The sequence below is a fragment of the Balaenoptera physalus genome (assembly GCF_965194825.1).
Source record: "Balaenoptera physalus genome assembly, chromosome: 12".
NCBI classification, from domain to species: Eukaryota; Metazoa; Chordata; class Mammalia; order Artiodactyla; family Balaenopteridae; genus Balaenoptera; species Balaenoptera physalus.
The window spans coordinates 5,231,973-5,244,021 of record NC_138897.1 but is presented as its reverse complement, the minus strand read 5'-3'; the positions used below and the strand labels follow the sequence as shown (position 1 = coordinate 5,244,021).

The following is a 12,049-nucleotide window of genomic DNA, read 5'->3' as shown; positions in this document are numbered from 1 at the left end:
TTCACATACCGTTGGCCATCTGTATGTCTTCTTTGGGGAACTGTCTATTCAGATCCTCTGCCCATTTTTTAATTGGATTGTTTGTCTTTTTGCTATTGAGTTTTATGAGTTCCTTATATGTTTTGGCTATTAACCTCTTAACAGATAAATTATTTGCAAATATTTTCTCCCACTTGATAGGTTGCCTTTCATTTTGCTGATGGTTTCCTTGGGGTATTGTTTTTAATTTTGATTTTCACATGTTCATTGCTAATATATAGAAATGTGATTGATTTTTGTCTCCTGATCGTATATCCTAAAACTTTGATGAACTCCCTTATTAGTTCTAGGGTTTCATTTTTTGTAGAGTCCTTGGAATTTTCTACATAGACAATCATGTCCTATGTAAATAGAGATTTGTCTCTTTCAAGTAATTGGTTATGTGAAAGAAGATGGAATAAGACAAAGTGGAAAACTTTTATATTGCATAAAGCCTGATGAGATGACAGAATAAGAAAAAATCAACAGTTCTCAAGAATAGCTATTCTGTGAAATTCCAGAATTTTTATATGCCTAAAATTCATGAGAGGAGAAATTTTATGACTTTTAATATCACAAAGTATCTCTAAGTGACGTAAGAAAAAACCTAGGGTCTAATTCTTGCTGTACATAGAGCCATATACTACTGATGATAATAACTATTTTAATTATTTCCAATTATTGAGCATCTAGTATGTGCCAAGAGCACATAGCACAACTTAACCAATTTTCATTAAAGATTAGATCATACTTGCTGTCTCTAATCTTTATTTTTTTCTTTTTTTTAATTGAAGTATAGTTGATTTACAATATTGTGTTAGTTTCAGGCGTACAGCAAAGTGATGTATATATTCCTTTTCAGATTCTTTTCCATCATAGGTTATTACAAGATGTTGAATCTAGTTCCCCATGTTATACAGTAAGTCCTTGTTTATCAATCTTTACTTTTCTAATCCTCACTTTTCTCCTTATTGGGATCTACCTTTCACCCTTGTCACACCATTGTGATAACTCCGGTAGCAGTTAGCACTGACGTCCGTGTTATAAAATTCAAGACCCATTTTTCTCTTGCGGAGCCCCTCTGCTGCACTTGCCATTGATGTCTTTCTGAAATGTTCTCACGTCCTTGGTCTCTGGTCTCCTCCTAGCTTGTGTCTACACCTTGGTCTCCTGTGCAGGTACTTTGAAGGTTCTCGCTCCTTTGCTGGTGGTGTTCTTAAGTGCCCTGCTCTTGTTCCACTGCCTCTCTCTATATTCCAGAGTCCTGGGCGATCCCATGTTAGTCTCACAGTTTCATCCTGTTTGCTGGTGTTGCCTGGGATGTGATCAAGTTCTGTCTCCTCCGACTACCATTGGTTCAAAATGCAATCCCCTCCCTGCGTCTAATCATGTACCCTCTTCTAAGCTGAAACCTGAAAGCAACTGAATATCACCCTCAGGATTAATCGTAGAGGCTTCATGACAACCATTTATTTTTCCTACGTCCAAGTTCTGGCCCATGTTCTAGCCACAGCTGGCCTGATGAGAAGTCTGACTTCCAGGAGAACAGGATTGACGCTAATGAAAAATGCATTGTTGAGAAGCAGAAATACCTTGAAGAGAAAATTACTTTGTTTCCCAATGTGGACAAAATAAGCTTAATGGTCTCTGAAAACACCAAATAAAGAGGGAAATAATTGCTTCATCTTGTTGAGGGTAGTGAGCTCTGAAATTGGATGAAGTAAAACAGAGGAATCAGCTTGTTTTACCGTCATCGTCATGCTGAAAATTAGCAAAAGAATACTGACAAAGGAATGGCGCTATCGTAACCCATGAAAGTCAGCCTATTCATTTCAGACATAAATATTCTTTGTACTTTCACTGAATAATAATAATAATATTTTAAAAAATTAAACTAATTCTAACATATCTGTGAACTACCTAACATATAACATTGAAAACAATTAATTACAGCATGACTAGGAGAATGTACGGATTTACAATCATATGAGCACATAAAAATGAGAAAAAAATTTTGCTAAATGTTGCCTTAATAACTGCAGTTATATCCACAGCAATGAATAGATTTCATTATAGTGAATGTGGGATAAATTATGTGAAATATTACATTTCAATTGTGGGTCTGCTTGAAAGCAAATCAATTTACTGTTGACACTGACAAAGAAAAAATGCTTTATACCACTTGAGATAGTACCTTTGAAACTTTAACATCAGTACTTAACATACTTAGCAAACAGTGCAAGTAAAAACTGGAAGAAATGACAGGAAATTTCCACTCCCCAACCCCCCAAAAAAGCAAATCTCTATAGGGTAACAAGAAAAATTGGTCAGCTCATCATGACAGGCTTAATATTTCATTGACTGAACATCATGTTCTTTTCTTAAGCAACAGAAGTTCAGATTGTATTATTTTCATTTGTTTTATACCCTAGTCTTTCAAACAAGCTTAAAAGCACTTTCTGGGAAGGAAGTATGTCTTCTCTTTCTTTTTATAGCCCAACCATATTCACTACAATAATATCTAGTACAATGCTTCAGGCATTGAATCTCTCACTCCCTAGTAAAAACTGAAATTAGACTTTGCTTTGTATTTTGTGAGTTTGATACCCAGAAAAACCTCTTGAGTTTAGCTCAAATAAACCCTTAAAAATTTTAATGAGAACAAATTAGTTTTACAAATGCACATACAGATTGAACATAAAATCAACTGTCTCTGGGGACATCATTTCCAAAGACACATAATTAATTATAGCCACGAAATACAATATAAATAATGCACATTCATATTTTTCACATTTTGAAATGAAAGTACAGACATATTTGATTCATTCTACCTGACAACCCAGCCCCATCCAAATCGAATAGCAGCTTTTTTATTACAGAGCAATCAAGTCTCTAATTAGGACTGGCATTTCACCCATCATTCTCCTATCATTTCCACTGCAGCTTGTGCTTCTGACAGCCTAAAAAAAAAGCCAGATGGAAAAAATAACAGGGAAAAAAATGACTTTTTTTTTTTAAGAAAAGAACTGTGGTAGGAGTGCAATTAAAACAAAAAGTTCTAAAAAAATTAGATAAATTTCAAAAGACAAACATATATGGTTAACCATAAACAATTAGAATTTTTTGAAAAGGGAAATTTGTACATCCCTTAACCCAAACACAGTGGTCACAGACAGCAATCTGTTTTAATTACTATTTTATGAAATAATGGCCCAACCTTTGTTTTCCCAGACTCGTCCTCTCTTCTAAACTTTGCCCTGCACCACTGAAGTCATCCTGCCCTCTATTTACAAGAGCCAGGACATGGAAGCAGCCTAAATGCCCATCAACAGAAGAATGGATAAGGAAGATGTGGTCCATATATACAATGGAATATTACTCAGCTGTAAAAAGGAACAAAATAATGCCATTTGCAGCAACATGGATGGAACTAGAGATTGTCATACTGAGTGAAGTAAGGCAGACAGAGAAAGATAAATATCATATGATATCGCTTATATGTGGAATGTAAAAAAAGGGTACAAATGTTTTGTTATTTACAAAACAGAAGTAGAGTTACAGACTTAGAGAACAAACTTATGGTTACCAGGGGATTGGGGGGAAGGATAAATTGGGAGATTGGGATTGACATATACACACTATTATATATAAAATAGATAACTAATAAGAACCTACTGCATAGCACAGGGAACTCTACTCAATACTCTGTAATGGCCTCTAATGGAAAAGAATCCAAAAAAGAGTGGATCTATGTATGTGTATAACTGATTCACTTTGCTGTACAGCAGAAACTAACACAACATTGTAAATCAACTACACTCCAATAAAAATTTTTTTTAAAAGTTAGTATCGTCAATGCAAATTTATATTTGGGTAATGGGTAATGTATATTTTTCTGTTATGGGACTCATGAAAAAATAAACATGAAAAATTATTTAAATCAAAAAAAACAAAACAAGAAAAAGAAATGGCACAACCTTCTTCCCACACAGCTGCCCTTGAGACTTTAAACTCAGCTGTAATCCTTCCACTCGGTGGCCGACCTGGCGATATTTCACTGCTTTGTTCTCCTCTGTCCACGTCCACTGACACTGCCTTGTTCCATGTCCTTCTCACCAACCCCTGGACTGGCAATGGCTCCCCACCAGTGGACGACACCCCACCCCACCCTCCTGCGATCTCAGTGTAAACACGGTCAGTGAGGTTCCTCCCTCGATACTGTGGATTCTCCCCTGGGCCCTGAAGAAGTGCTTTCAAGCACTGTGCTGTGTGGAAAACCAAGCCTAGAGATATTTCGTGGAAAGTAAAGGAGGGGTGGGTTCTGTGGGCATGTATTTCAGGAGGCCGTCATGACAAACAAAAATCGTCGCTTCGTTACAGACTTTGAGAGTGTAATGTGAGAATGAGCGCTGGCAGTCTCCTAGCAGGAAAAAATAAGGCTCAATGTTTCCTAAACTTTATTTGACCAACAAATCCTTTCTTTCTTTTTTTTTTTTTTTTTTTTTTTTTTTAGTAGACTTACTAGTATTTAGAGGAATAGAGTTGGGATATGTTGGTTTACAAGATTTACTCTAAGTTCCTTAATTTAAAAAATTTCTCTTGAGTCATATGTGACCAGAATTTGAGTTGGGTCAAGAAGAAAGAAAGAGAAGGATTTCAACAGAAAAATTCAGAGAAGGGATCATTATAGAGATAAAGTAAGGACTTAGACCTGGAGAAGTATGCCTGTTTGAAAGATGTGTTAATTGTCAGCAAGGGTATTCAATGCTTTTGTGCCTAATTTTTAGACTGTAGATTTTAGATTTTTTTTTTTTTTTTTTTTTGATCACAGAAAATTGGAACAGGATTTTGGAGGAAAATAAGGATCTGGACCAATTCTTCCAAACTGAACTGTGTGCATCTGCTCCTTTGAGGCAGTTCTTCATCCGTAGTTCAACTACAAGCTTTGAGATAATTCAAGTAAATATGGGATTTTAGCTTTAGAATGACTTGAAAATTTATTTCAAGTTAGCCCATTCACCTTTAGCCCAGCTAACAGTGCTGGGCTGTGCAATTAACATCTTGTGAAGAGGGCAGATCTTATGGTAAGTTCTCGCTGCAATAAAATAACATAAAACTTAAACAGCTGAAATCATTTTGCATTTCGAATTTGATGCAAGAATCACTTGCATCAAATTCACTGTCTCAAAGCAGTGGCTTCAGAATGCCAGTTACCCTGTTCTTCCATCTCCTGTTTTGTCCTGGGGATGATCAAGACGGCAGTTAAAATTGAAAACCTACCACCTGTCAGGCATCTGGTTAGCTCTGTGCCTGTATTATCTCATTTAATCTTCTCACGGACTTTATTTTACAAATGAGGACTGAAGCAGAGGGCTGTGTAATTTGGCTGAGGTCTTGTACATAGCAAATGTCATTAAGACTGAACCAAACAGGCTGAGTGCAGAGCTCACGCCCTTCACCACGCAGAGATAATATTTTCTACCTGTGCCCCGTGAAAGACTTGAGTGAATCATTCCACATATCTGAGACCCATCTTCCACTAATAAAACAAGGCTTATTTTGCCTGCACAGGACATCATTTTTATAAATGCTTTCAGGATGCTATAAATGCAGAGACTAGTAATAATGACAGTACCAGAAATAGTAAGGACCTGCCAGCCTTGGTGACATGGCTTTATGTCAACATCGTATTGACACCCCACATGCCCAGGTCCATGTCCAATGAGCCAAGGACCACGTCTGCAGCAAATCCAGCTTGTTTATTCTTCCACGATTTCCTAAGAGGCAGAATTGTCTAACTCGATTCCCACAGCAGCTGATTAGTTCTACTTCTGGAAAAATAGAAACATAATCAATACCTTTTCTTCTAACGTAGAGATTCATTTAATGTAGCCATTCTCAGTGCCCTTTATCTCTCTGTGCGTTTCTGCCTGAACAGCTGCTGGACATCATGGTCTCAAACTTGTTAAATTCAATTGAATTAGAGCAGGAGAAACACCTGAAGCAAAGAGGAATCAGCCAGGACGGCAGGAGGAAATTCCCCACCGTGCAGGACACACAAGTTCTCAGAGATCCTTAAGGTCAAGTGTAGCCTTCAGAGTGAGAGAAGGCCTCTAATTGCAACAATTCAATCTGCAACAGTTTGACTTCGTTGGGGGAAAGGTAACGTGGTGTCCTAGCTCACCTGACTGTCAAGGTCTGTGGCATTTCGGGAAATCACTCTGTCCTCAGAAGGGGACATTCCTCATAAAGACCCTCCGCCCCCCAGTTTTTTCCTTTCAAAGCAGAAGAGTTAACCGAGAGAGGCAAATAACATGTTTGCTCACATAGCAGATAAATATCTGCAGATTTAGAATGCTCTCCTTACCCGTAAATATTTGGAGAATTAAAGAAAAGCAAACATTTAGGGAAAGAACTAGTTTGAAACTAGACACACATCCGAGCAAGGTCAAAGCAGTCGTGTCTCTACCGGGCCATGTGTTTAATGGCCGGGCGATGGCTGAGGAGGCGCTGCAGTCACTCTGGAGCTCTCCACTTGTCTTTCTTACCTGCCAGGGGGGACAGGTCAGCTTCGGTACATTGCAGCCACATCCAGATGCCTGGTGGTGTTTGCAGAACGGCTGAGGGTCATCTGTGAGGAAAACACTGGGACCCCAAGGAGAGGGTTATGACACACCCAGCAGCGCACCATAGGGCTCTTATCCGGTCAGTGGCTCCAATGAGGACACGGCGAACCCAGGGAGGGCTGACATTTATGAAGGCAGAGTCTACGAATGCCTGAGCTTTTAACCTTGCTTATTCAAACGCCCAAATGTCTTTTTGATGAGGTAGTAAGGGAGTAGTCTTGATTTCATTGAGCCATGATTAAGGCCTTTGGCAAAATGCTGGACATTAACACACAGAGCACTGATGAGGAAGATGGAATTACATGATTTCCTCATAGCTGGTCGTAGTTTCAAACGCCTGATTGTGTCTATTTTTCTCCATAAGCCTTTATAAGCTTCATTACTTTAGTCCCTTTACTGTTGCCTGGAATACAAGGCTAAATCCGGTTTTCCGGGCCCCATCGAGTCTTATTTTAAACATCCTCTTGTTAGAAGGCATGCATCACTATTACACGGGAACATTCACCCACTATAGTTAAGGTTGAGCTGCAGCTTCTATTTTAAAAAAATAAATAAAATTAAAAATAAAAATAAAAAACAACAACACTGCTGTCTTAGTTTGTTTGGGCTTCCATAACAAAATAGCATAGACTGGGTGGCTTATAAACAACAGAGAGTTCTTTCCTACAGTTCTGGAGCCTGGAAGTGCAAGATCCAGGTGCCAGCAAGGTCAAGTTCTGGTGAGAACACTTTCCAGGTTACAGACTGCCATCTCCTCCTTGTGCCTTCACCTGCCAGAGGGCAGAGAGAGGAAGTAAGCTCTCTAGTGACTGCTGTAAAGACACTAATCCCATTCACGAGGGCTCCACCCTCATGACCACATCTAACCCTAATCCCCTCTAAAATGTCTCACCTCCTAACACCATCCCATCTGAGGATAAGGTCTCAACTTATGAATTTGAGGGGCACATAAACATCTAGTCCATTACACTCATACAAGGTAGTGCTGATACAGGTCCATAACTATCATACAAGTCCATAATAATCATACACGATAATGTTCAACTATAAATTGATTCATATATACATAAATACTTTAAATCTGGGATTACTGGGTATAGTTACAGTAGACCTTAAGATACTTTGTAGAGCTATTTCATTATTCATTTTACAGGATGCACAGGGCAGATGGACATAATCTGACTGAGGTGAAGGCAGTGCAGTGGGTAAAGGGAGGAAGTGCATTGATGCAGAAAATTTGAAATGAGTAACTGAGCTGACTTAAATCTGTCTGCTTTATATTATCACCATGAACTGGCAATTCTAAACAAGGTCAGTGGACTTCCCGGGTGGCACAGTGGTTAAGAACCCGCCTGCCAATGCAGGGGACAGGGGTTCGAGCCCTGGTCCGGGAAGATCCCACATGCCGCGGAGCAACTAAGCCCGTGCGCCACAACTACAGAGCCTGTGGTCTAGAGCCCACGAGCCACAACTACTGAGCCCACGCACCTAGAGCCCGTGCTCTGCAACAAGAGAAGCCACCGCAGTGAGAAGCCCATGCACCCCAAGAAGAGTAGTCCCCGCTCGCCACAACTAGAGAAAGCCTGTGCACACCAACGAGGACCCAACAAAGCCAAAAATAAATAAATAAAATAAATACATTTATTTTTAAGAAAATAAAAAATAAACAAGGTCAGTGGTAAAATATACATCCCTGGAGAAAAGCGAGAGATATTTTGTTGATGTAAGTTCTAAAGAGTTTCTGTGGTTACCAGTGAATTTTAATAACATATGCAAGGTACAAATTTACACATTTTTATTCCTCTTCTTTAATAAACATCATGGTCGCCATGAAAGTTAAATTTAGGGATTCCCCATTATACAGTCATTCTGTGACACTGGGGGTACAGAGTAATGCTGCAAAAACAGTATACAGGAAAAAAAAAACCCACTATAATGCAGTGATGGTAAACTGAGACACTGAATCGAATTACTTCTGCTTTCTCATTCTCTGTGACCACTAAGAGATCTTTATTTGTGTTTAAATTTTTAACACTGTGTAACAGAGCCTTCAGTGTGAGGTGTAGTATTTTTGTTTCCTAAGTGCAAATTTTAGTATAAGCATAAAACATTCAGAAAACATGTCACTGGATTTAAATATTGCCTTTATAACCAAAGTGAGTCTTCCTTTATAACTGTTCATCTTTGTTTTAAAAAAATGTATGAACCAAGAAAATGAAATGTTTCATCAGTGGTATGATTTAGCGGCTGTGCAAACTGTTGTATAGAGAAATACCTGTTGGAAAGTGATCTGCTCAGGGTGTCAAATGCACTAGGGATGCCATTGTCTTCAATGTTTTTCAAATTATTGAGTTTGACAAGGTGAATTTCTTTCACTGCAAGGAAAACCTTAGGCTCCGTTCTAGCTAATACTGATCGTGATGAATTAACCTAAAGGTATGGGGAGTCTTGGTGCTAATGAAATTTGACACTACATTTCCAAACTGATTTCTGCAAACATGACGTGTCTCCATAGCACGAAGCCCTCTTGGCAATGAGGCCATGTGTGTGATGTGGGAAGTGGATATCTTGTCTCTTATCTTCTGCTTAAAACACTCTCAGAATCCAGCACCTGCTGGGCTCAGTTAAGCACCATGGGAGCTCAATAAAGGTGACTGGTGATGCATTGAACTTTCTAGGCAACGTGCAAACCGCTTAATTTCCCAAGTATCCAGATCTCCGTCCGTAAAATGGGGATAGTGGTATTTGTCATTGCCATGCTTACAACTGCAGTAAGAGTTTGTAAACATATTTCTCTAAAATGATTTTTGACTCTTAAAACTAGACACATATTTGCATAAGTCTCAAAGCGCACAGCTTAAGAAAAATAGTTTCTCAGGCAAGTGTGAAAGAAACAGGATTCTTCACTCCTTTGGTTACCCAAACAATTCAGATGACTTGCATGTAGTACAATAAGATTTTATTTCTGGAGAGATCAAGAGTTTAAATGAATTTTTAATCTCATAAAGATGAAAACACATTTCACCCTTGATTTTCTGCTTATCTAATGTCACACACTCTTTCTCGGAAGTAGTCTCATAGTTTCAGCTATCAACTGTATGCTGGTGACTCTTAAATGTTTATCTCGAGCCCTGACCCATCCACTGAATTTTCAATGTACACACACACACACACCCCCACACAGAGGTAGAGAGAGAGAGAGGTCTGTAGAACGTCCCCTCCTGGTTATCTATCTATGGGCACTCAAAGTCAACCAAAACTATTTTCATTCTTTCCTCTGTATTTGTTCTTCTAGTGTTTTGTTCCTCGGTTTCCAAAACCAGCCCCAGGACGACTCCGGAACTCCCGCTGGAGAACTTTTTCCCCTTCCCTTCTGCCTAGTCAATCACCGCGTCTTACAACTTTCCGGCCTCGAGATCAAATATCTCCAGGTCCTTTCTCTCCTCTCCCTCCCTCTGTCACTGCCCTCATTCCACATTTACATAATATCTCACCTGGATTATTGCTGTCGTCCAATAACGAACGGTCTTCTCACCTCCCACCTCATGCTCCTCAAACTCAAGTCAAAAAGACTCTAGGGGACTTCCCTGGTGGTTCAGTGGTTAAGACTCTGAGCTTCCACTACCGGGGGCACGGATTCAATCCCTGGCCAAGGAAGTTCCACATGTCGTGTGGTGCAGCCAGAAAAAAAAAAAAGACTCTAGAATGATTTGTCTACACCCAAATCTAATTACAAGATTCTCCTGATTAACACTCTACTTCTCATTGTCCAAAGCGATATTTCTCGGTAGAGGTGTACCTGCTTGTTTGGAAATGTGCGTGTGAATCGTTGGCTGTCACAACGATGGGGCCAGATGGCCATGGCATTTAGTAATGAAGCCAGGCGTTCCAGATGTTTTGCTCCATGTGAGCTGTTTTGCCCATAAACACAAAGTACTTGCAAGGTTTTAATATATGCTGATTTTTCCAGGAATGCATCTATCTACCTTGCACTTTGCTTTATTCTGAAACATAGCAAATGTTACTTAACATTTTAGAAAATCACATCACTGAAATGTTCTCCCCGCATTTGAGTCATCAATATGATACACGTGTTCCAGTCTGCATTTGGAGCTGTCATGTGTACCATTATTCTGTTTAATTTAAGCATCTCACAGTGTCATCATGTTTCTTAACGAGGATATATTCAAACGTTTATATACTTATATATTATTTTATTACAAATTAATTTTCTTTTACATTTTCTTCATATTATATCAAGTTTTAAAATTAAGATTATAGGTAGGTTATAGGATCTGCAGATTTCAGGACAGTAAAAGGAGCATTATTAAACACCTGTTGTAAACAGCCGGCAAGGTGTCTGGTAGGGATGAGAAGTTCTGTCTCACTCGTGAGGGCACACAGGCCCCCAACGACCAGCCAGCTACCTCCTTCTCCAGAGTCATCTCCTACCAACACCAGCCCATCTTCCTCGTTTCACGATTAAGTCCGGTAATACCGACTGGTAATAATTCTCCAGTACACAATATTATCTCTCACCACGTGCCTTCTCTTATGCTTCTGCTGCCCACAAGACCTTTTCTCCATTACTTTACTGGGCTACCTTCCACTCCACCCTTGAGACGTGATCTCATTGGGCACCAGTGCATGATGGGATGACTGCATCATCAGATGTACCAGGTTGTCTGTGCTTCTCTCCCCAGTTTACTGTGAGCCTGTTGAGAGCGGTGTCTCTGTGCGCTATTCAGCCTGGGATCACCAGTGCTCACGGAGTGACTCACGGGTGGCAGGTGGTCCGTGTGCTGGACGTATGCATGGATGTGCACACGGATGAAGGAGTAAATAAGTGAAGAAATGTGAGCTGCTATTAAGGAAACATAATAACAATGAAGAGTCTCTCATGTGATAGCAGAATGGACGCAGCCATCTCCTTAGTAATGGTCCAACTGACAAAACCCACAAGACGCAGCTACGTTCCTCCAGGAGCATGGCGGAAAGAAGACGGCATCAACATGGTGCAGATTCAGAGCACGCTGAAGACACACGCAGGGACCCTCACTTCAACTTTCCATGTATTCTGCCGCCAGAACCCACTGAGGTAAAACATTTATGTTTGCAAACCATCCCGTCACCATTGTCTAAGCCATACTTGGCATTAAGTGTCAAGACAAACTCACTCAAGCCGGGTTTGTGAAATGCATGGGCTGTATTGGCACTGAGGTGAGCCTCTCACGGCATCTGGAAGACGGTTCTACTTAAGATATGCGTCATCCTGGCTCCAAACTGCTGTGTGCAAAACAGTCAATGAAAGGGCCAAGGAAGAGACAGAAGAAAGATGCTGAAAGTGAGGGGCAGTACAGCTGAGAGCAATGTACCCAAATACAAGCTGTGTAAGTGGCCAC

The 12,049-nt window shown here is 39.9% G+C and overlaps 1 protein-coding gene and 1 long non-coding RNA gene across 3 annotated transcripts in view; one reads left to right on the top strand and one right to left on the bottom strand.

The window, feature by feature from the left end:
- LOC309639131 overlaps positions 1-12,049 on the top strand; it is a 253,725-nt gene that overhangs the window by 94,165 nt on the left and 147,511 nt on the right. The gene's annotated exons all lie outside the window — the stretch shown is intronic.
- Positions 5,764-12,049, bottom strand: part of FBXO15 (F-box protein 15) — a 310,107-nt gene continuing 303,821 nt past the window's right edge. Inside the window, exon 11 of one of the 2 annotated variants that reach the window (XM_082415903.1) lies at positions 5,764-5,852. In XM_082415903.1, the coding sequence (XP_082272029.1) occupies positions 5,847-5,852 (6 nt within the window). In that variant the 3' untranslated portion in view covers positions 5,764-5,846. Of the gene's footprint in view, positions 11,450-12,049 lie in introns of both variants that reach the window. The other variant, XM_082415911.1, reaches the window with a different exon arrangement.